Source organism: Panthera leo, chromosome A1, assembly GCF_018350215.1.
Source record: "Panthera leo isolate Ple1 chromosome A1, P.leo_Ple1_pat1.1, whole genome shotgun sequence".
Lineage (NCBI taxonomy): Eukaryota > Metazoa > Chordata > Mammalia > Carnivora > Felidae > Panthera > Panthera leo.
Window position 1 is genome coordinate 78661016 of NC_056679.1, and position 22708 is coordinate 78683723.

The window sequence follows — 22708 nt, forward strand, 5'->3', positions numbered from 1 at the left end:
ATCGTATTTGTCACGTGAATGCCTGATAGGTATCATGGCAGAGAGACAGTGCTAGATAAAATAACAAAATGTAGACACACTCAATCATTAAGGGAGGATTCTAAAGCACATGGTGGGAAATAAAAATTAGATAACTGTTTCAAAAGGCAAGGTATAAGTATTTCATTTATAAGCTGCAAACACGAGACGAGACGTAGCATGGGAGGCTCGTTCACACAGCTGAGGTTTCAGGGAATCAGCACGCACCCCTCGTGACTTCCATAGTACGTGCCAGAAATGAAGGCAGTAAATTAATTTGATGGTATGAGTTGAGTGGCAGCATTTTCAAAAGAGAAGGGAAGAATCCTGTATAGTTACAGAGAAACTTGCGAAATAAAAGACAAAAGCAAATCTCCTATTTTGTATTTTTCCTCCATAAAATTGCACCCTGTGTCTATCCCAAATGCATTCAAATGCATATTTTTCTAGTGAACACGTTGACTATTATCAATGAGGAGATCATTCAGTTTTAAGAAATATGAGAAGAATGCAAAATAAGAAGGTCTTGTGATATCTCTGCATGCTCACCTTACAGATGGGAAGGCTGTAGTGAGTCAATACCATTGTATGAGGGAGGGAGTAACATTGCATCTGAGAAAATGCGGTTGAGAACAAATTCGACTTAACTTAGGAACTGCAATATTCCCTTAAAAAGATTTAATTTTTAAAATTAAAAGAAAAGAAAAAACTAAAAGAAAAAGAAAAACAAAACTAAAAAGAAAAAGAAAAAACAAAATTTATGGGTATAAATCCCATAACTGTTATTTAGCAGGTAGGTACAGAAAGTAGCAGTTAGTTTTCAAATTGATTAAAGAAAATACATGTAACATGTCAAGCCTGCAGCCTGCCATATAACAATATATGCGTATAAACAATGTTTGCTATATTATCTTGGTGTTCTTTTTTTTTTTTCAAGGTCAGTATTCTGAACATCAATTCTGATTCTAACATAGTAGATGCTATCTAAAATATATAGGGGGTTAGACAGAATCAGCATGACACAGCACTTCTCTGGGATTTTGATAAAATGTGGCTGGCATGTATGTGATTTTCAAAAAACATTTTGCTATGGAATACTATATATTTGGGGGGGGAGCACAGTGATGAGTAAAACACCCAACTTCAATAAATCGTAACATTTCACCATATCTGCTCTGGCACCATATATTTTAGAGAAATCTATAGCCCATCCCCGCCTGCCACACCGGGGTGAATCCCATCCGGAAATTAGGGCATAACCCTCCATCCATGTTTGTACTTTTACTAATATGAATGTACCCATAAATTATATCATGTCCGTAAGTAAAAATGGATGATTCGTATGCTTTTACAGTGTACATAAAGGTGTCACTCTGAACTGATTTGCAGATTATTTTCTAGTTGTTGAGGTGTTTTTTCCCCCATTTGGATGCATGGTGCTCTCATTTGCTGTTTCATTCTGAGTATTAGCTCAAGGTTAAATGTAAAGCCTTAACGTGGAGCGGTAGGCGGGAGGCAGTAGGAAGGGCAATTACAGGGGACACACTCACAGGCTCTGAGCACAACATTGCATTCAAGTTCCCTCAGCAAGCTCGGGAGAGAGCAAGTCCATTGGAAGAGACAAGGCCTTAGGAACACCCGGCCCCAGCGGGAAGGGTGGGTCTCGCCTTGCTGCCGCCTCCAGCCTCAGGGGACAGCCGTGCCTCTGGCAGCCAGACTGTCTTCCTCCAGATCCTCACAAGGTGGTTGGATGTGTCTCTGGGGGTCCTGAGAATCTTAATCCAGTGAGCTCTATGAAAGATGCACGGGGATGTACTGAATGTCCAGTGACAATATGGCAGCACGGACTTAGATGCACAAACATTTGCCAGAGGGCTACAACCAAGGCTTTGGCACAGATCCTTACTGGTGCCTCTAGAAGCTCCCTTTCAACACCAAAAAAAATGTTTTTAATTAAAAACATAACTGTAGGTGTCAATATGCCTCCTCCACTTTAAACTTTTCCCAGAAAGAGGGTTTCCATAGATATATTCATGACATTTCTTAAAAACAACATGTTTGCAGTTTGACAAAGTGGAGTGGAAAACTTGATCAAAAGCAAGTTTCCAAATTATTACTGTTACAAACAGTGCTACGGTGAAGATCATAGAATGTGCCCCTAACTTGTAATTTAGGGGGGAAAAAAATCCAAAGGTTTCCCCTAGAAATGGAAATACTGCATTTCTGAGGGTGCACATTTTCAACCATAGGAGTTACTGCTAATAATTCCCCAAAATAGTTGAACACACCTCTAAAAGGGAATGTTTCTCCCCCCGCCTTTTTTCCTGAAAGTCGCTTGGTTTAATTAATCTTTCTTTTTTAATTTTTCAATTTAATTTTATTTTTTTAATGATGTGGTAAGTGTAAAACAGATCTTATTATGGCTTTGTTTTACATTTCCCTGGTTGCCGTCGAGCGTTTTCATATGTCCTCAGACCTAGTAGCCCAAAGATATCCTTTTCCTATTTCGGAACTGGTTTGCATGAGTTTCTAGATGACTTGAAAGAATTCTTTACATATTCTGAATAATATTCCTCGTCAGTCGCTTGCATGACAAACACTTTGGTTATAGTGTTTTCTTTTTTTTTTTTAATTTTTTAAAATATTTTTTATTTATTTTTGTGACAGAGAGAGACAGAGCATGAGCAGGGGAGGGGCAGAGAGAGAGGGAGACACAGAATCGGAAGCAGGCTCCAGGCTCTGAGCTGTCAGCACAGAGCCCGATGCGGGACTCGAACCCACAGACTGTGAGATCATGACCTGAGCCAAAGTCGGACTCTTAACCGACTGAGCCACCCAGGCACCCCTGGTTATAGTGTTTTCTTAGTCTGACCAGAAGTTTGTCAACTTCATTGATCTTTTAAAAACAGCTTTTGATTGTATTGATATTCTCTATTATTTTTCTGCTTCATTGATTTCTGTGCTCTTTAATATTTCCTTCCTTTTGCTTGCTTTGGGTATAATTGTTCTATTTCTAGTTTCTTAGCAAGTGTAGAACATTGATTTCATGCCTTCTGTTTTTTCTAATAGTATTTAATGTAGTACACTCCCATCTCTGGCTATGTTACCTGTGTTCTGAAAATTCTGATAGTTTTGCTTTTATTTTCATTCAATTCATGCTTTCTAATTTCTCTTAGGGTTTCCTCTTTAACTAATGTTGTTGCCTTCCAAACATTTGAGGACTTTCCAGATATCTTTCTGGTTTTTTATTTCTAGTTTAGTTGCATTATGATCTCAAAATATATACTTTGCATAATTTCAGTTCTCTTCAATTTATCAGGAATTACTCTATGACTCAGAATAGGCACTATCTGGGTGGAATTTCCATGAAAAGGAGTATCCTGCTATTGTCATATAGTGATCTGGAAATGTCTATTGGGTCAAGTTGATTGACAGTGTTGTGTGGGGCTTCTGTATCGTGACTGATTTTCTGTCCACTGAATACTGAGAGAAGAGCACCCTGAGTCTCCAACTATAATTGAGATTTTGGCTACTTTTCCTTTCAGGCTAATCAGTTTTTACCTTATATTTTTGGAAGTTTTGTCATTAGGTGTGTAGACCTTGAAGAGTGTTGCATCTTTTTGATGAATAGATCTGTTTATCATTTGTACTTCTGATAATTAATATTCATTTTCCTGAGGTCTTCTTTGACTGACATTAAAATAACCATTCTTTTGATCATTGTGTGCAAGGTATGTTTTTCCATTCATTTAATTACTTTTAAACAGCTTTATTAAGATATGATTCACATACCATACAGTTCACACCTTTAAACTATACAATTCAGGGTTTTTTAGTAAGCTCTTAGGGTTCTGCAACTATTATCACAACTATTAACCCCCTCACCATCCCAAGGAAAATCCATGCCTTTACTTTTAACCTATTTATGTCTCTATATTTAACTTGTGATTTTTATAAACAATATATAAATGGGTCTTATTTATTTTTACCCAGTCTGATAGTCTTTGTATTTTATTTGGTGTGTTCAGACCATTTACATTTAATGTAATTATGGATGTGATTGGATTTTGCTCTGTCCATTTTATGTTTTTCTGTTTCTCACCACCGTTTTTGTTCTTCTGTTTCCCAATGATGCTTTCTTTCAGATTATTTGAGTATTTTTAAGCTCTCTATTTTAATTTATCTGTTGGCATTTCAGCTATATGTCTTTGTATGTGTTTTCTTGGTAGTTGATTTAGCAACTGTAATATATACACACCTGTCACCCTATTTGCAGTCAACCGTATCGTTCCTTTTAACCTCTTTCGCTGATCTTTACTTTATAGTCACCACATGTGCTACATCTACATACGTCTACACAGTTATAAATATATTACATCTACATTCCTTATAGTTGTCACATATTTTACATCTACTTAATTGTTGTCAGAAACGTTATATCTGCATACATTGAACACATTCCCCTAGGAGGTGTTGTAAGTTTTGCCTTAAACTGTCACGCACGCTTCAGACAACTTCAGTAGAGAAAAATCTTCTTTTTATTATCCCAGTACTTACCATTTCTATAGCTTCACTCCTTCTAGTTCCATTTCCATCAGCCTCAAGAACTTCCTAGTTTTCCTTAATCCGAGTGTGTCTTTATTCTGCGTGCATTCTCCAAATTTGGATTTCCCTCCGCAGTTCACTTGTTTTGGTTTACTTTTCTGGTCCTCAGATGGATGTGCATTTTGTCCAAAGTTTAGTTATAATTACTGAGAGAAATAGGCAGAGGTGGGCTTCTTTCATTGTGGCCCAGCTGACGCATTTACCACACATAAATTTATAGTGTTAATATAGTCAAACTGATTAACCCTTATCTTTATAGATCGTGCTTTTGTTGTACTGATTTTGTTGAAAAATCTTTCTCATTGAGAAAGCCCTCCCCCAAAAGTTCTCTTACCCTGTGGCCATAAAGATCTCTCTCTCCATATATGTTTTAAAGTTTAGGGTGTGTGTGTGTGTGTGTGTGTGTGTGTGTGTGTGTGTGGTTTGTTGTTGTTTTTACATTTTTTTTCTTTTTTTTTTGCATTTAGGAATTTAAACTACCTGGACTTTATTTTTGAGAATGGTGTAAATTGACAATGTAGTTTTACATTTTTCCGTGCCAATAACGATTCTCCCCTGCCTTTTACAATATAAGGCCATGTTTCCCACTTCCTCTCAATGCTGAGTACATTGCCTGAAATGGACTGTTTTCTGTATTCATCTCTGACCTTCTAGACTCTTCTTTAATATTACTTGCCTCCTGATGGCTTTCCTTGAGCACTCCTTCTAAGCAAAGTCATCATTTGCCTTTATAAATTGGTCCCTGTAATTCTACAGTGCATATCTCCTTTATATGACCTATTTTGTTGTATTATAATTATGCACATGTGTGTAGACCCTGGGACTTTGAGCATATAGAGAATGCATTGAATGTATCCTAATCATTTTTGCATTCCAACACAAACGCTCAATAAATTGCCAACTCGGTGTAATTGTCATCTGGTAGCAGCTTTCGATGAATTAAGAGAAGCAGACTGATAGAATATTTCCTAAATTTATTCAAATATTTAAATTCAGTCTCATGTTAAAAATGTACCAATAAACTTGGTAAATAGAATCACAGGCAGTTGCATTAATGGTTGGAGGATATTAAAGTCACATTTTATATGGTGATTAGGCTCTAAAGCTGGCGTGTTATGTAAAAGTCACATAGAACAGAAAAGACTCTGGAACATCCCTTATATTGGCTATAAAGAACAATATACCTTTATATGTTTTATGTATAAAACAATGTGCTTTTCTTGTATGCAACTTTGCACAATCATATGCATATATTTATGCATAATGCATAAAACAACTTAAAGCATATAATAAGATACATATAGTGTTTTGGATTCTAAGGAAGTGGGTGGCACAGAACTGAATTTTCAGAGGTTCATTTATTCATTCCACAAATATTTACTGGGTACCAACTTGTGTCCAGCACAGATCTAGGCACCTTGGTCTATAAAACAAACATCCTTGCCCTCCTGGGAGTTAAATTCTAGCATTGGAAAGCAAACAATGAATGATATTTAAGTCAGATGTATAAAATGCTAAAAGGTAATAAAACATATGAGGAAAGGTAAACAGGATAAGCAAGCTTGGGAGTGACAAGAGCAGGTATGGAAGGAGGTTGGGTTGAGTAGCGAGTTCTAAGAGAGTCAACAAAAGCTTCATTGAGCAAAGACAGAGCAAAGAAGTAGGGAGTGTGCCATGCTGATGTCAGGGTGGAACATTCTAGGTGGGGGGAGAGCAAAGGCCCTGAAATAGGACCTTGCCTGAGTTGCAAGGTGGCCAGTGTGGCTGAAGGGGCGCGAACTCTACGTATTACTAGATGTTTAAATGAAGACAAGTTGGAATCGGCATCCGTGATAAGTGTTAAGTCTAGAAAAGGGAGACTTTCTCATTGTAAACTACAGCTAGGGGCTAAATGTAAAATATCAATTAGGACTCTTATTGTACTGTCTTTCTTGAGAACCATTTGCCAGGTTTGAAAACTTGGGTCTGCTCTGAATCTAAGTGAAAGGTAATCGCTTGCCTTTTCTGTAAGGAGAAAATGTAGACAAACAGCTCTATTTCCACTCAAGGTAAAGAGAACTGGAAGAGAGTCACTTGGGAACCTGTGTCGCTCATTCCCTGACTTGTTACATGTGGTGCTCTGGACACGAAAGTGGCCTAACATTTTTTAAATGCAAAATTCAGACTGAAAGAACAGAAAGTTTTCAATTGTGCTGAAATTGTAATCAGCTAATTATGGTGAAAGAATTTATTTTATGGAAAAAAAACTGACTCTGTCAGAAATAGGTTCTAAAGCAACTGAACTGTGATATTGGGAAGAAGTTTCATGAAGTCAATGATATAGAAAGCCTGGATCTTAAAGCCCAAGTGGATTCAAATTAATTTTATACACTTCCAGGTGATTTTTATTATATATTTTTGGAAAGAAGTCTATTTTTCAAAGTTTAAGTATTTATTTTGAGAGAGAGAGAGAGCATGTGCACATGAGCAGGGGGAAGGGCAATGAGAGGAGAGAGGAGAGAGAGAATCCCAAGCAGGCTTCGTGCCTCCAGCAGAGAGCCTGACATGGGCTCGAACTCACGAACAGTGAGATCATGACCTGAGTGGAAATCAGGAGTCAGACGCTTAACTAATTGAACCACCCAGGTGCCCCTGTAGTATTTATGATATCAAAAATTATATCTTCTGATGATAGAATTATTGGAATATTGCTTACATCCATATATATATACGTATACATATATATATATGGATGTAAGCAATATTCCAATATATTTAAAGAATAGAGAGAGAGAGAGAGAGAGGAAAGCTTATAACTCTTGACAACTGGTCTCTCAGAAATTCCTTAAAACCTGTGGACTTAATTTTTCCCAGGCACAAAGTTAATCCTGTATAACAACTTGGGCACCTTGAGAAATGTTTTAATACTTATAGGACCTTTTTGTGCATGTAATGATTGTAAAGAAGGGCCTCTCTTACCTCCAGTTTTCAAGTGGAAACTTGAACTCCAGTAACTCCATTTTGGATGGAAAGATCAAGGTTGATGACAGAGAATAACTTTCCCCAACACAGTGTATCCCATGGCTAATGGAGTTGCTAAACTATGCCCTTCTCCTAATTATCTGATTTTCAAAAATCAACTCGGATTAGGTTATTTTATTAATATCCAGTTTCCTGAAGTATCTTTTCTCATTCTTGTTTAATTATATTTATTGCCATAACACACAGATTGTGGTTGTTTCCAGAAAAAAAAAATTGTGATATCAATAAATTAACAGATAGACTGTGTCCTACATACTAACGCAAATGAGGATCCTGGCGAGCGGAACAACCAAACAAGAGAGAGGATCCTTCTACATGCAGCCTCCAAAGGCTCTGGAGACTTCACTACCATGGTTTGACCTGCTGGTTCACACACAAGGACGACCTTTTGTTTGTACCCGAGAAGACCAGCTAAACTCAGTGTGCTTGAACTTGCATGCATCAGGTACTAGCCAAGTGAGTTTGGGCTCTAAAGATGAGTTTCAGCATCTCTGAAATGAGGCTAATAATACGGAACCTGCTTACTTCACATGGTTATGAGAAACTACTAGAATAATCACATGTGAAAAATGCTTTAAGAATATAAAATAATAGCATGAAGACGATGTTAGAGATAGGGCCTTAGAAGCCTCAAAGGATCCCATGTTTGGGTGTACAGATGGGATCACTGCAGAGAAACAGAACTTCAGGTGTATTCTGGCTACATCTGATGGGCTGACAGAGAGAGTCCGTGTGAGAATGGATGGTGACGAAGCAGTAATAATCAGCGTGGCCAGAAAATACTGGACTTTCCATAACCTGCTAAAGAGCGGAGACTTGATGGTTTAGGCCAGGCAAAATGGCGGCACTGCAGTGTTTTGAACACAGCAATTACATGAATAGATTTATTCTTTGGAGAGATCAAACCTAATAGATTAATTATCCTCAATAATACCTCCTGTTTTTGGCGGTGAGTCTCCCATATAATCCCAAGAAACACGTTTTTAAAAAAAAATTGTAATGTTCTTACTTTCCATGTTTCCAATATAATAGATTTATGTTTTTCTGTATATTCTCTGGATTCCAACCCCATTACTATCATACGTCATTACTACAAACATACCCTAAATATAGGTTATCAATTTGTTATAATCTAGTCACTCATACTGATGCTGCCATGGTTTTTTTTTCTAATGAATTGAGGTGAAAGACCAGAGCTCATATAAAATCCATATCCCAGCATGTCACAAATTAATTACATTGCATGATGTATAGTACAATCATAAATTTCTATTTTATAACTGTCCATTAATAGGAAGAACTATACATTCACTTATCAGAGTCCGTTTTCATTCATAGCTATTAACCTAAAATCATCTACCAAATGCAAATAAATGTCCATTTCAATGATATTAAATGCGTTCCAGTATAATACTACTTATAAAAGTCAAGAACAGTTAGTAACTTTTTTAAGAAATCAAACTGAAAGATAAGGTAAAAAGCTCAAATTCTCTCTCTCCAACCTCACTGCCCGGTTGCCCATTGCTTACAATAGAATTCGTAAAGTGCCTTTAAAAAGATATTTTCCCCTTTATTTGGCCCCTTGGCGACAAAGGAAACAAAATGGCAACAGAAGAAACAAAGGAGCAAGAATGAACTCAATTGAAATCTTGTATAAATACCTATTTCTGAGTTACAAGGATCAACTCTTTTTTGCCTAAACCAGAAATGCTACTTTCACGTTCAGATCGTTTTCTTAATTTTTTTTTCAAAGAATGAAAATATACAACCCTTTCATCAAAGTTTTTTTGGAATCACATGCTATTTTATGCCACATCTTTCAGTTCTATTTAGGTAGACTTTGGCTTTGGAAACTGTGATTTTCAAATTTCACTTTTTAATGGTTTCTCCTCCAACATCTTGTTAGCATCAAGTAGGAATGGGATTTGCATTTGAAACACTAATATTCACTATGCAGTCAGCCAAGAAGCTTCCTTGTTTTAATTTCCATAAATGTCAGTAAATGCCTCTTTTCACCTTTGGGTGAATAGTCAATAGAAAAATCAATTCTGCGACAAATGAACAGCAACATGATTTTACATATGAATTATTTAACAAAGTCTATTTTTATCCTGGAAGGGAAAGACTTAAGGTAAAACATCAGTAGCAAATTATTAATTTACATTTATTAATATTATTCATAGAAGTGCATATCCACAGGAAGTAAAGAAATTTATATCTCATTTTTTAATTAGTTCGTCTCCGAGAATTCTATTAATGACACAATAGAAATCTATTGAAAATTAATGAAAAAGATATACAAGTAATAAACCTCATTAAGCCTTTACACCACGTTGTGGTTTTCTCTGGCTTGTGAGAGAGTCATTGACCCTGGAAAGGGAGGAACCTAGTGAAAATGACCCATTTGAGATGTAGACCTTCCATGAACTCAGTCTTTACATCCTTTTAGCAAATTCTGTCTTCATGTGTCCCTGATACCCTCTGGACTTTAGAAGACACAAAATACTTTACAAGTCCAGGCGGGGAAAAGAGAACTAGATTCATGTCTTGAACTTCGAAATATCAAATTGGCAAGATTTTCTCAAAAACAGGATGAAACCCTTTTTTTTAATTCCTATAGTGAGTCGTTGATGTAGTAATAGCAGGTGTTATAAGTGGCACTATTTTCTAAGGATTACACTATCGATGAAGTAATCTTCCTGTTAAGACCCTGCAGAAAGGAGGGGATTTTGCTTGAGGATGAGTATTGCAGCCCACAGGGAAACGCCTGGACCATGTGGTTCATGTATATCTGCTCGCGCCCGCTGGGAGCTCGAAAGGAGGTGTTCCGAGGCACCTGTTTATTGAGTGTGGATGGCTTGTCTTTGCCTTCCCTGATCTGTCCTTGAGAACAGAGAGGAGAACGTGAGGCTACAGGTTTGAGGAGGTCGAAACTGACCAGCGGTTGTAGATCACAAACACCACCCCAGACCGTGCAGCCCACTTGGTGGGGGGGTGGGGGGAGGTTGGGACACTCCGATGATGCTGCCAGGCCTTGCATGGCTGCGAGGTGGCTCCATCTGTCTGTTCCTTTGAGGGCCAGATTGTCCCAACTCCCCATGAACTGTGACTTTTGGCTTTCCCACTCCAAATAACAACTGGCCCCTAAGCTTTGAAGCTTTCCTACTTCTTTCGAATGTCAAATTTTAAAATAAAAATCACAGAATAATTTCCAGGTATATTATTAGATCCTGTACTGACTTTGTTTTCAAAGGCATTTAAATGGACAGATGGCCTGCTCCATTTTCTAGAAGTCTGGGAGTTGTACCTCTTACACCATAGTATCATTTTTTTCCCCACGCCATCCAAAAATAATAATTCTGGGCATGGGATGTCTTAGTCTGCTCGAGCCGCTATAACAAAATGCCACAGACTGGGTGGCTTATAAACAACAGAAATGTATTTCTCACTGTTCTGAGGCCAGAAGTCCAAGGTCGGGGTACCTGCACGGTCAGGAGAGGGGTCTCTTCCAGGTCGCAGACTTCTCTCTGTGTCCTCAGAGGCAGAAGGGGTGAGGGGGCTCTGTGACGTCTCTTTTATAAAACCATTAATCCCATTCACTGAGGCTCTACGCTCATGACCTCATCACCTCCCCAAAACCCCAGCTATAGATAGCACCACACTGAGGGTTAGGATCCCAACATGAGAATCTGGGGTGGGGGAAACACAAACTCTCCGATCACTGCATAGGGTAAGCTTGTCTGATCGTCTAAGGCATTGCACTCTCTGGCCACCCTGAAGTCTGCAGTGACTGTCCCACTGTCTTTCAATGGCCCCACTCACTAGCCATTCAGAGCCATCTAGCCATGTCTGAATTCCGAGTAACTAATGGGTCTGGGACCACCCACACCCTATGTGACTTCAGAGCAACAGAGCATTTTGAATAAGTTCCCAGGGCTGTATGGTGTTTGAAAGGGTCTTATCTGAATCTGTGACATGTGAACTACATCTCAAGTGTAAGATCGGGGTCAGTCCGCCATTGCTTGAAGGCACTCTCCTCCTTTCCTTCCCTGTCCCTGATGGGGGTGAGGTGCCCAATTGGCCCTAAGTTTATTTTTTAAAAAAATGAAAACACAAATCTGATAGACTGTGTGAAAGAAGATTTCAATATAGAGCAAGTAAGCCTGGCTGCAAGCGTCTCTGAAAACAGCATCAGGAGGCCACCAGGGAGGGGGAATTTCTGCACGTTCTCATGGGCCTCTGAGCTCTTTGCCAGCTGCAAGCCCTCCCCCGGACTTGAGTCCTTCCTCACCAGGACACCAGGAGCTGTTCGCCTTCACTTTCAGAGGAGCCAGTGCGATTTGTTGGACAAGTTTCAGCCCCTAATTTGCATCTTAACCCAACCAACCTGAGTTACGCTCCTCTCCACCCCTCTTTTATCTGGAGGACCTGAGAACTGCACTCACACCCTTCCGCCTTTGTAACTGCCCTGTCTTCCTGGGAGCATGAGTCAGGTTTCCACGTGAATCTGTCTCCCACATTGCAATTCAAATTGCCCAACTACATGCCCGTTTGCTTGGATTTTTAGTAAATTCTTTCTTGGTTGTCAGTTATGATAAAAACTCTCTCCCTTCCCTTAAACCTTTGCATGCAGACATTCAGACTCGAACTCTGTTTAAGCTCTCAAAGTACATTGGATGCATTGTGCTTGCTGAGCAGAGATTAATTTACTCATTTGGGAGTCATTTGGGACCCTAAAGGACACCCGTGATCTGATCAAGCAACAGATTCTACCTCCAGGGAATTCTACCCACATAGATCAACATTTTCTCACTTACATATTACATATGACCCTTTTTAAACGAAAAAAAAAAAAAAATCCCCCTAAACCCTTAACATTTCTGAAGTTAACTTATTATAATGGTGATTAAATGTAGACACACACATTGTTCCATAAAATGTCTTCATCCTCTTTGTTCTCATTACAGCTATAAAACCGAAGCAAATTTATAAATTCAACATGGCAAAAACCTACAAAAGCCAACAATTAAAATTTATAACATTCATGGTAGGTATGAGTGCGTTTAGCTAGAATGAGAGTCCTGGTGAAAATATGGACGTGGTGTTGACTCAGATTCCAAGAACTACATTTCTACTGTCTTGTGCTGTTGGTTAACCCAAGGCCCTACCACTTTTCTCTGCTTGAACTGCTGGGAAACTATTAATCTCACCCATGCTGAAATATCACTTCTTGCTTTCTTGGGGGAGATGCCTTATTTGCATATTAAATGCATCTACTCTCTTCTGGTTAGCCTGCAACAATATCAGTGATATTCCTTGTGGCATCCTGCTTGTAAATAAAATAAGAAGTTAGAGAATAAAGTCTCGCTGAGCACTGGCTTTAAAAGTAGACATTCAAATGATCCAAGGCATGATTGTATTACTTTTGAAAAAATATGAAAATAAAAATGTGAAATATATTAGATCATCCAGAGAACTTGAGGACCCCTGAAAAAGTACATATACAAATCTCAATTTCCACAACATTACGCTTAGCAGTTTAAATTACTCACTAAAATCTATTTATACCCTTTTTTATCTTACTCCTAAAATTCAAAGGACCTCCGGACCTTTCATTTCTTTCTGTACAACTTTCTTTAGTTTTAAATCATATATGCAGAAATCATAGTTATTTTATAAATGCAGTATGTTGCTCAGTATTTTGAGAGCTTCGTGTTGCTAAGGAAGAGACTTATTTGTATTTGTATTTATTTTTACTTATTTTTTAAATTTTTTTTGAAGTTTTTATTTATTTTTGAGAGACAGAGCATAAGCAGGGGAGGGGCAGAGAGAGAGGGAGACAGAATCTGAAACAGGCTCCAGGCTCTGAGCCATCAGCACAGAGCCCGACACAGAGCTCAAACCCACAAACCGTGAGATCATGACCTGAGCCGAAGTCAGTTGCTTAACCGACTGAGCCACCCAGGTGCCCTATTTTTATTTTAATTTTAATTTTTATCTTTATCTTTATTTAAGGCCCTAAGTTGTGAGAAGAGTTTTCACTTAATGTTGTCCAATTGACTCGTCAGGATAATCATCATTCAGCAATGTTTAAGGATTTTCTCAAGTCAAAGAGCGAATGATGATGAGATCATAATGCCCTACATTTATAGGGCACTCATTATTTTCACATACTCTTTTATGTGGCCCACACACATTACTCATGTAAATCCTCACACGTTTTGGGGAGGTAGATTGTTACTGTGGTCCCACTTTACAGATGAGGATGATGAGTTGGGTCACAGACTGTCACTGGGTGGCAGATTTCAGATTTGAATCAAGCACTGCTGTAGACCCTGGGTCTTCCACCATGCTGCCTCCAGCCAGCACCATCTGCTCATGGACTGGTGGTCCTCTGAGAAAGGATGGGAGTCCAGGGTCACTACTGACACTTGTCTACCTCAGGTCCTGTGGAGATGCCTCTTCTTGCCTGTTCTTTCCCCCTTTTCCAAATGGTGGCAACCTCAACTTTCAACATTCATATCAAATGGTACTTCCTCCTCTGTGAAGTTTCTCCAGACCGTCCTCCATAAGTCCCCTTTCCCAGGTAAATGGGGGAAATAAGGTTTTAAAAAAACTCCTTCTTTTTGAGCAACTCCATCTCTATGCCATGTGCAACACGTTAATACACTTTTAAGCATGGTTCCTTTAAAAGCAGGGCATTTGCGGGGCGCCTGGGTGGCTCAGGTCATGATCTCACAGTTTGTGAGTTCAAGCCCCGCATCAGGCTCTGTGCTGATGGCTCAGAGCCTGGAGCCTGCTTCAGATTCTGTGTTTCCCTCTCTCTCTGCCCCTCCCCAGTTTGCAATCTCTCTCTCCCTCTCTCTCAAAAATAAATAAATATTTTTTTAAAAAATTTTAAACAGCAGAGCATTTGTAATATTCACGTGGCACAGAGGTGATAGAGTGTGGGCATCCAGCATCATAGGTATGGGACAATTTCTAAGTTCCCAGTTATAACACTTGCTTCCTGGTTCTGAAAGATGATGATTTTGTGTCCAAACACTATAATATAAAACATGCCAGAAAAGAAAATAAATAAGTGACTAGCTGTCTGAAGTGACATGGGGTGGAGATAAATCTTTGAAGCAACGGTAAACAAGCTTGAAGTTAAAAGATAGCCATATGGCATCCTTTAGCCAAACAACAAATCAGAGTAAGTGAGACCTGGGTGTCATGCCAGCAGATGCTAGGCACTCATTTCCAGTTGCATCCCTGATCCCTGGCATCATTTCTTCTCTTCCTGAAAAGAAATGGTTCCCCCCCATACCAAAACTAAATTCAAACAATTATTTTCATCATGATAGTGTTCTCTTTAATTCCCAGCCCCTATTTCTCCCTTCCCCCTACCCCCTTCCCTTTCTGGAAGCCATCAGTGTGTTCTCTATAGTTACAAGTCTGTTTCCAAAACTAAAGTTTTTCTTAAAAAGTCGTTATTTCTTTTTTTCATGAGAATGCTTAATTTATCAGGAAACTCGAAATAATGGTAGAGGAAGAGGGTTATTGTTGTTACCAAGAGGGCAGGAAATTTAAAGAATAGAGAAACATTGACTCAGATGTGTTTATAGTGCTGAATAATATGGTGAATACTTTGTGGTGCTTATATAGTACTTGACCACCATTATTCTTAAAGTTTATTTATTTATTTTGAGAGAGACAGAGACGAGTTGAGCAGGGGAGGGGCAGAGAGAGAGGAAGAGAGAGAATCCCAGGCAGGCTCCATGCTGCCAGCACAGAGCCCGATGTGGGGCTCGAACCCATGAAGCCTTGAGATCATGACCTGAGCCCAAAGCAAGAGTCAGACGCTTAACTCCCTGAGCCACCCAGGCGCGCTGACCACCATTTTTTTTAAGTTTATTTATTTATTTTTAAAGAGAGAGCAGGGGAGGGGCAAAGAGGGAGAGAGAGAGAGCATCCCAAGCAGGCTCCATGCTATTAGCACAGAGCCCGACACAGGGCTCAAACCCACGAACCGCGGGACCATGACCTGAGCTGAAAACAAGAGTCGGACGCTTAACCGACTGAGCCACCCGGGTGTCCCTCCTTGGGACATCCGTAGTTGCATTTGTTTGCTATTCTAAAATATTAAAGCTCTTTTTCTGCCTGTAACAAATATGATTTTTTGCCTCACCGTCTAATAAATGTAATAAATCTAAGTAAAGCAGATTGAACATCATTCATCCGGGCATACTACGCTCATCTGCAGATCTTCTATGTATTGTCTCACAGATGGTAATTTTAAAATGCCCTCTGAGCTTTGTTACATTGAAAGTAGTGACCTATCGTGTATCCTTACCTGGAATTTTAACCTTCATCTAAGGAATAAGCTGTGAAAATTCTTTGTTTTTCTTTCTTAAACGACGATCAATAATGTTAGTATTTTAACATCTCATTTATACCATTCTGGCAACTATCCTTATGTGCCTATTAGACTTTACTCAATACCTATTAATCTCCATAATAGACAATACAGTTCCATGGGATCTCTCAACGAAAGGGTTTATTCTGAGCATTAGTTGATTATTGCAAACATCAGTCAAATTTTTGCTTATCAAGGAAGCACAGAAAGCTCTTGGTTGTTGATTCAAAGATGGCTGTCTTTTTTACTTACTCCATTATTCAAGACATCAATATCCTCATTAAGAAAATGCTTTCTAATGGTTTGGGCATAGGAGTTTCACCTTTTATAATATACTTGGGAATACAGATATTTTTAGTAAACACTGAGAAGCTCTGAGAAAGTGCGTTTTTTATTTTTTCAAAAGAGGGAAGCAGTAACTCGGGGGATTGGGGCATTTTATGTCAAGACCCCTCCCCACAAGCCTCAGATCGGCGGCCACGAAAAGGCACTCTGCACAGACTGCCATCCAGTGGCTCAATCTGCAAATGTGTTCCTATCATGAAGGTCTTTGCGGAGCGTCGCATCTCGCATATATCTTTGGTCATTAGGAAGGGCTCTGCTAGAGAGAGTCTAGGACTGAGAAGACATGCAGAGGGGTGGTACTCTGCTTCTGGTGAGTGGACAGGGCTGGATGCTTATCAGATGCACTGGCAAGGACATGATCTAGCTGGGGCCCTCACGCCACGGAAGAGCGATGCCAGCAGCTGGGTAGAGATTTGGATTCTGTTTGTCTAGTTTTCAGGCTCTTCTCTGTTTTGTTAGACTGGGCCTCCATTTTTATATTCTTTCTGTACCCTCCTTGATTTCTTTTAATTAACGCAGTATTTCTTATTTCACATTTTCTGTATGTAACTGGCTCATTATACATTCTTCCCCTGTCGTTCCTGTAGTCTCACTAGAGAAGAAAGCCTGCATTTTTGACTTACTGACTCTTAAGGGATTCTGTTACTTTGGCTATTTTCCTCATATTGCTAGAACCTTAGAACCTCTAAACTCCACGTAACGCCTCGGGGCTCCCGCCGTTGCTGTTGGCATGCATTCTTGTTCCGCAGAAAATTTATAGTCTGCAAGACGTCCCAAGCATGTTACTCCTATTTACCCCTGGATTTAATTCTGGTGTCTTTAATTCTCTCTTAAATTTCCATTTTTCCGTCTGGGATCATTTTCTTTCACTTTAAAAAAAAAAAATTAAAGACTTCTGACAGCAAATATCCTCCTTTTTGTTGTCTAAAAACAACTTTACTTCATTTTTATTTCTGAGGGGTATTTTTATTGGAGAACAGAGTCTTAGGCTGAATTCCTTTCTCCCGGTACCGTCACCTGTGATTTGCGGTTTCCTGGCTTCTGCTTAGAAGTTCGTTTTGCCTCTCGCTGTTGTTCCTCTGAAGGCAACGTGTCTTTTTTTAGGGTTTTAAAGCTTTTCTGCTTTGCCTTTGCTTCCCTAGGATCCGCCTTGTGTTTTCTTATTGGTGGTGGTGGCCTGCGTGTGGTCTGCCTTCTGTGTGGTTTGCTGAGCCTCTGAAGTGTGTGCATTGATTCCATTTGCAAGTTGGGGGACTTATCTGTTGGGATATCGCTTTGCCACGTTCTTTGTACACCTCTTCCTTCTGGGGCTCCTTTTATGTGGGTATATTCCGCTATCTCCTCAATTTGTCCATCTTTTCCTCTCCCCTAGGCATTTCATCGTAAGTACTTTAAAGTTGTTATCAGCTAGCCCTACATCTGGATCATCTGTGAATCCATTTTACCTTTTGACTCTCGGGTAAATTTCCTTGTCTCTGCATGTAATTTCTGATCGCACAGTAAGCATGTGTGTTAACAAACTGTAGATGCTGTGGACCGTGGTTTTATTTATTTACTTATTTATTTATGTTTATTATTATTTTTTGGCTTATTTCCTTTTGAGACAGAGAGAGAAAGCACAAGGGGTGGAGAAGGAGAGAGGGAGGGAGACAGAGAATCCCAAGCAGGCTCTGAGCTGTCAGCACAGAGCCCGACACAGGGCTCGAACTCACACACTGTGAGATCATGCCCTGGGCACCTAACGGACTGAGCCGCCCAGGCGCCCCTGCAGACGATGTTTTCTACCCCAGAGACTCCACCATCGCGCTAGGAAGCTGAGGCAGGGAGGACCTCCAGAATCCAGTCTCAGATAGAGCTGCAGTGGAGAACCAGCCTGCGTCTACTCCATCCCTGATCTCCAGGCAGCACCGCCTGCCATGCTTTGGCCCAGAGCCTGCCAGGTGTCTGTGCTCCTTAGCCCCGATGGAGTGCAGATGTGTTCCAGCTGTGCATTTCAGAGCTCCCGGGCCCACGTGCCCCACTCAGCTGCAAAATCTGCAGACCAGTCAGGGGCTTGAGGCTCCTATCTCCCCGGTCAGATACTTGCTTTGGAAGCGCCTCCAACCATGCAGGGGAATTTCACGCTGCTTTTCGTAAGCCTTTGGCCTAAGTCACCACGCGTGCGTACAGCTGAAGAATGTAACAGATGTCCCTTGGGGAAAATGGCCATCCTTTGAGGGTCCTCAATTTCCCAATTTGTGCCTCTAGTCTCATACAACTGCAACACATTGTATGGTTCCTCTCTCTTCTAGAAAAGGCTCTCTAGACCTACAAAAGAACTCAGAATTGGCAAATGTCCCAGGAGGGGCGGGGGGGGGGGGGGGGGAAGCAGCTGGTAATGATCTGTTCAGAAAGAGTCTCCCCATCCAGAATTTCAGTTTTTCTGGTTCTCAGTTTGCCAGAGCTATCTGATGCTTTAAATATATTATTTGGGTAATTTATCTCTTTTTTTTTTTCCTTCCAGTAAGTAAACTGCCATGACCTATCAAATCCCATGCAGATATGAAAGTTTTGTTTTGTTTCTAATTAGATCATCCTGAAGCTAAGTTACTTAAGAAAGATGATCTCTCAAGGACATTTGGCGGGGGGGGGGGGGGGGGGGGGGGGGGGGGGGGAATCAGCTGAGACTGGTAGAATTAAATGTTCTCTCACAAGAATAAATCCCATGACAGTATTTTCCAGAGATCGCTACTATGTGCTAACCGTGGGTCAAGGAACATGTATACAATGCTTAAAAACCATAGAGTGAACAGGATTGAGGCTAAATGCAATCGCTGAGCATACACTGGTGGAGGGAATAGAGGGGTTAAAATACATCGGTGGAGGAAGCATACAGATTCCACATGAACCCCACTGAGGAAAGGAACAAAGAAGAACATAGCATAGGGATGCTGGTCGTTAGCATACATCAAACTCTGCCCCACAGCTATTCAGTCAGTGATAAGCAGCATAAAGTAATACTTAAAAAGACAGACTCTAGAGCTTGACTGGTTGGTTACACCATTTCCCATGGAACTTCGGGTAAATTACACTTTACATTTTTGGGCCTCAATTTCCTCATCTGCAAAAGGGTGACACTGCTTTATAGAATTCTCAGGACGACTGCTGAGTTAATGTTTCTAAGGTGCTTAGAAAAGGACCTGGTACATATTTAGCACCCTAAATAATGACTGAAAAATAATTTGGGGGCACCTGGGTGGCTCAGTCGGTGAAGCATCCAGCTCTTGGTTTCTGCTCAGGTCATGATCTCACAGTTTGTGAGTTCCAGCCCCGCATCAGGCTCTGCACTGAAAGCATGGGGCCTGCATGGGATTCTCTCTCTCTCTCTCTCTCTCTCTCTCTCTCTCTGCCCCTCCCAGCTTACTCTCTCTCAAAATAAACAATAATAATAATTTTTACATCCTCTCTTTCTTGGCTCACTTTTGTGACTGTAGGGTCAGTCTGGCTTCCACAAAAGCCTTCCCAGCAGGAGAATGCCTCATTTCCAGGTTGTTCTGGTGCAATCCTGGACACTGGAGAAAAATACCCTTTTAAGGGGCGGGGGGATACTACTTCGGCATTGATTCCTGGAGGTGGCTTCAGGGATCAGACCATCACAGTCCTGTTTCCCACACTTAGGTTTTTTTTTTTTTGGGGGGGGGGGGTTCTGATTATATGTACATCCAGTCTGAGGGATCTATTTTTGCTAGTAAGCAGCTCCAGAAATCTAGTTCTGCACTCCCAGTATGGGTTTGAATTCCCGGCTTCTGTGGTTTACCACCACATCTCCACCTTCTGCCATCTTTTTTTATTATTCTAGCTTTAATTCTTCTTTTGCGGGTAGACAGTAGGCTCACGTGTCCAGGTTAAAGGTGTTCGCTCTAGAACCATCCTGGAGCACCGACTGTGCTTGCTGCTTTTGAGTGACTGCTTCTACCCAGGGGCCAACTGCCATGTCCTGCTTTCCTGTATTCTCTTTTGTTTTGTTGGGGAGGCTGGAAGGGGCACCAGAACAGAGCAGTAGGTATTTTGGAAGTGGGTTGAGACATCTTGTTTCTTCTGAATTTTCCTGTGTTCCCACTGTGATGTCTGGCATACTCACTTTAGAATGGCCAGAAAAAAATGGTATCCTGAGGAAGCAAGAGGGAATTGCACCGCACGATGCTCTCCTAGTCTGTCTCTGTAGGCGCAAGGTCAGAGAGTACATAGCTGCTAGTTGAGATCACTGCTTTGAGTTGCTGCTGCAAAGGAGTATGTGCTGATTCTCCATTGGGGTTGCAGGTGCCCGGGTCATACTAGCCGTTGGATATTGCGGTGGCTGTCCCTTGCCACACCCAACTCTTGGAAACCACTTCTATATTAGTGTGGTCCTCTGTTAACACGGACCATGAAGGGGCCCTCTGGAGCAGGGCTCCATCCTTGGGTTATCCTGCTGTAGTCAGGAGTAGGGTCACGTTCCCACAGATGGGAGGGCTGAACCCTAGCATCTGGCAAGCCTCGAAGAACCCAAAAGCACCCATTACAAACAGGGTTACAATTGTGATAAATGAGGGGAAAGTGTGAGATGTCGTAAGAACATGTATAATGACAGAGGGCGAAGGGCATACACACGTTTGAGTGTTTCTGGAATCGCCTGGAGGTTCATCTCCTAGGCTGGTGCACCTGTCGTACATACCATTGTCTGCCATCTTACTTCAGCGGCCCCCTGCCCAGCGGCCGTATAGTTTCTTGACAGCAGTGCATGGAGGCCTCCAAGCAGCGCCTGAGCCCCCCTCACACCCAGCCCGGCCCCGGTGTGGCTCTTCTCCTCTCTCCACTCGCTCACTGTGTTTGCTGTTCCTCCCCTCCCCCCACACCCCAGGTCATCCATCAGCTGAGGCTCTCGGAGAACGAAAGCGTGGCCCTGCAGGAGCTCCTGGACTGGAGGCGGAAGCTCTGCGAGGGGAGAGGAGACTGGCAGCACCTCCTGCAGCCCTCGGAGCCCAGGGCGCCGCCCCCTCCTCCCTGCAAGAAGCCCACGCTGGTGAAGAAGCCCGACGGGGCCTCCTGCGGCCGGCTGCCTTCCGAGCTGTGGGACTCCACCATGTGAGGGCCGCACAGCAGGTGGACGCAGCGACGCTGCCCGGTGGTGGCCGCCGCCGAGGCTGCCCCGTCCCGGTGCTTCCCGCGGCATGGACGCAGAGCCACCCCGGACGCGCCAGCAGAGGCCACCAGGGCCCGCCTGTGCTTGTGCGCATGCGCGCACGTGCGTGCGTGCGTGCGCCGTGCGCGTGCGCATTCTTTCTCGCCGGTTCCGGCGGAATCCGTCCGTTCTGGCTCCTGGGCTCCGCGGCCCTGGGGCCGTGTTTCCCCTACGTGGCGGGAGAAGGGCCTGGAAAAGCGTGGGGGGAGGAAGGGCGCGCCCGCCGTACAGTAGCGCCGCCCACGTGTTCCTCGCTGGCCCGTCGCTTTTCTAGAACACGCTGTGCGGGACACACGTTCCGTTTCTTTGTAGGTGTCGTGTTTCCTTGGACTTTACAAACCTGATCACGATGTACATGTTTATTACCCTGTTTTATAACTTTATGCAATTGGTGGTGCTCCCTTCAAAACACCCGTTCGAAAGAGCTCGTTTCTAGAATTTTCTTTACTCCACATGCTTTTCTTTGTTTCTCCTAGAGGACCTAAAGCCCTCGAGACTGTGCCCCTGCTTCAGCCCCGCCAGCGCCAAGCCTGTACACGCATGCACGGAGTCCCGAGTTTTTCATTTCCCTGATGAGGAGGCCGCTCCTCCCTGCGCCGTGTCTCTGCTTACGTGCCTCGCGAGCTCCTTCCGTCCGTCGTGGCCTCTCCTGGCGCCACCATCGGTCACAGGAGCTCAGACACGTGTGGCTTCACATCCGTAGCTGGTGGGGTGACAGGGTCGCTCCAGTGAGAGGTCTACGCGATCCAGAGGAGCTCGCTGAGACTTGCTGCCTGGGGCAGAGATGCTGCGTCCTCGGGTGGCCGTCCCCTCGGAGCTGCGCTGCATGGCTCACCTGCTGTATGTGCTCAACCCCCCTGTAACACGACCACCCCGTTTATCTATGTGCTTCTGTGGCTGAGGGGACGTCCTCAGCCGTGCCGTCAGACCGCGCTGTGTCGCTACTAGGAACTCTGTATTCAGACCAGCCTCTGCGAAGTCACCGTACCAATAAAAGGTGCAGCTGTGTTCTTCTGGTTGTGTTTATTTGTTGCTACTGCCGTCTCCCTGGCGCGATCAGCAGGGGCAGTGACAGGCCATCCCGTCTCTGCTGCCCACCTTCTTCTGCTCTTACGGCGTTT

The 22708-nt window shown here is 42.1% G+C and overlaps 1 protein-coding gene across 3 annotated transcripts in view; it reads left to right on the forward strand.

Moving 5' to 3' along the window:
• MYO16 (myosin XVI) overlaps positions 1–21693 on the forward strand; it is a 615829-nt gene extending 594136 nt beyond the window's left edge. For all 3 annotated transcript variants that reach the window (XM_042930188.1, XM_042930181.1, XM_042930176.1), the window contains exon 35: positions 21267–21693. In XM_042930188.1, the coding sequence (XP_042786122.1) occupies positions 21267–21494 (228 nt within the window). In that variant the 3' untranslated portion in view covers positions 21495–21693. The remainder of the gene's footprint in view (positions 1–21266) is intronic.
• The last annotated feature ends 1015 nt before the right edge of the window (positions 21694–22708 follow it).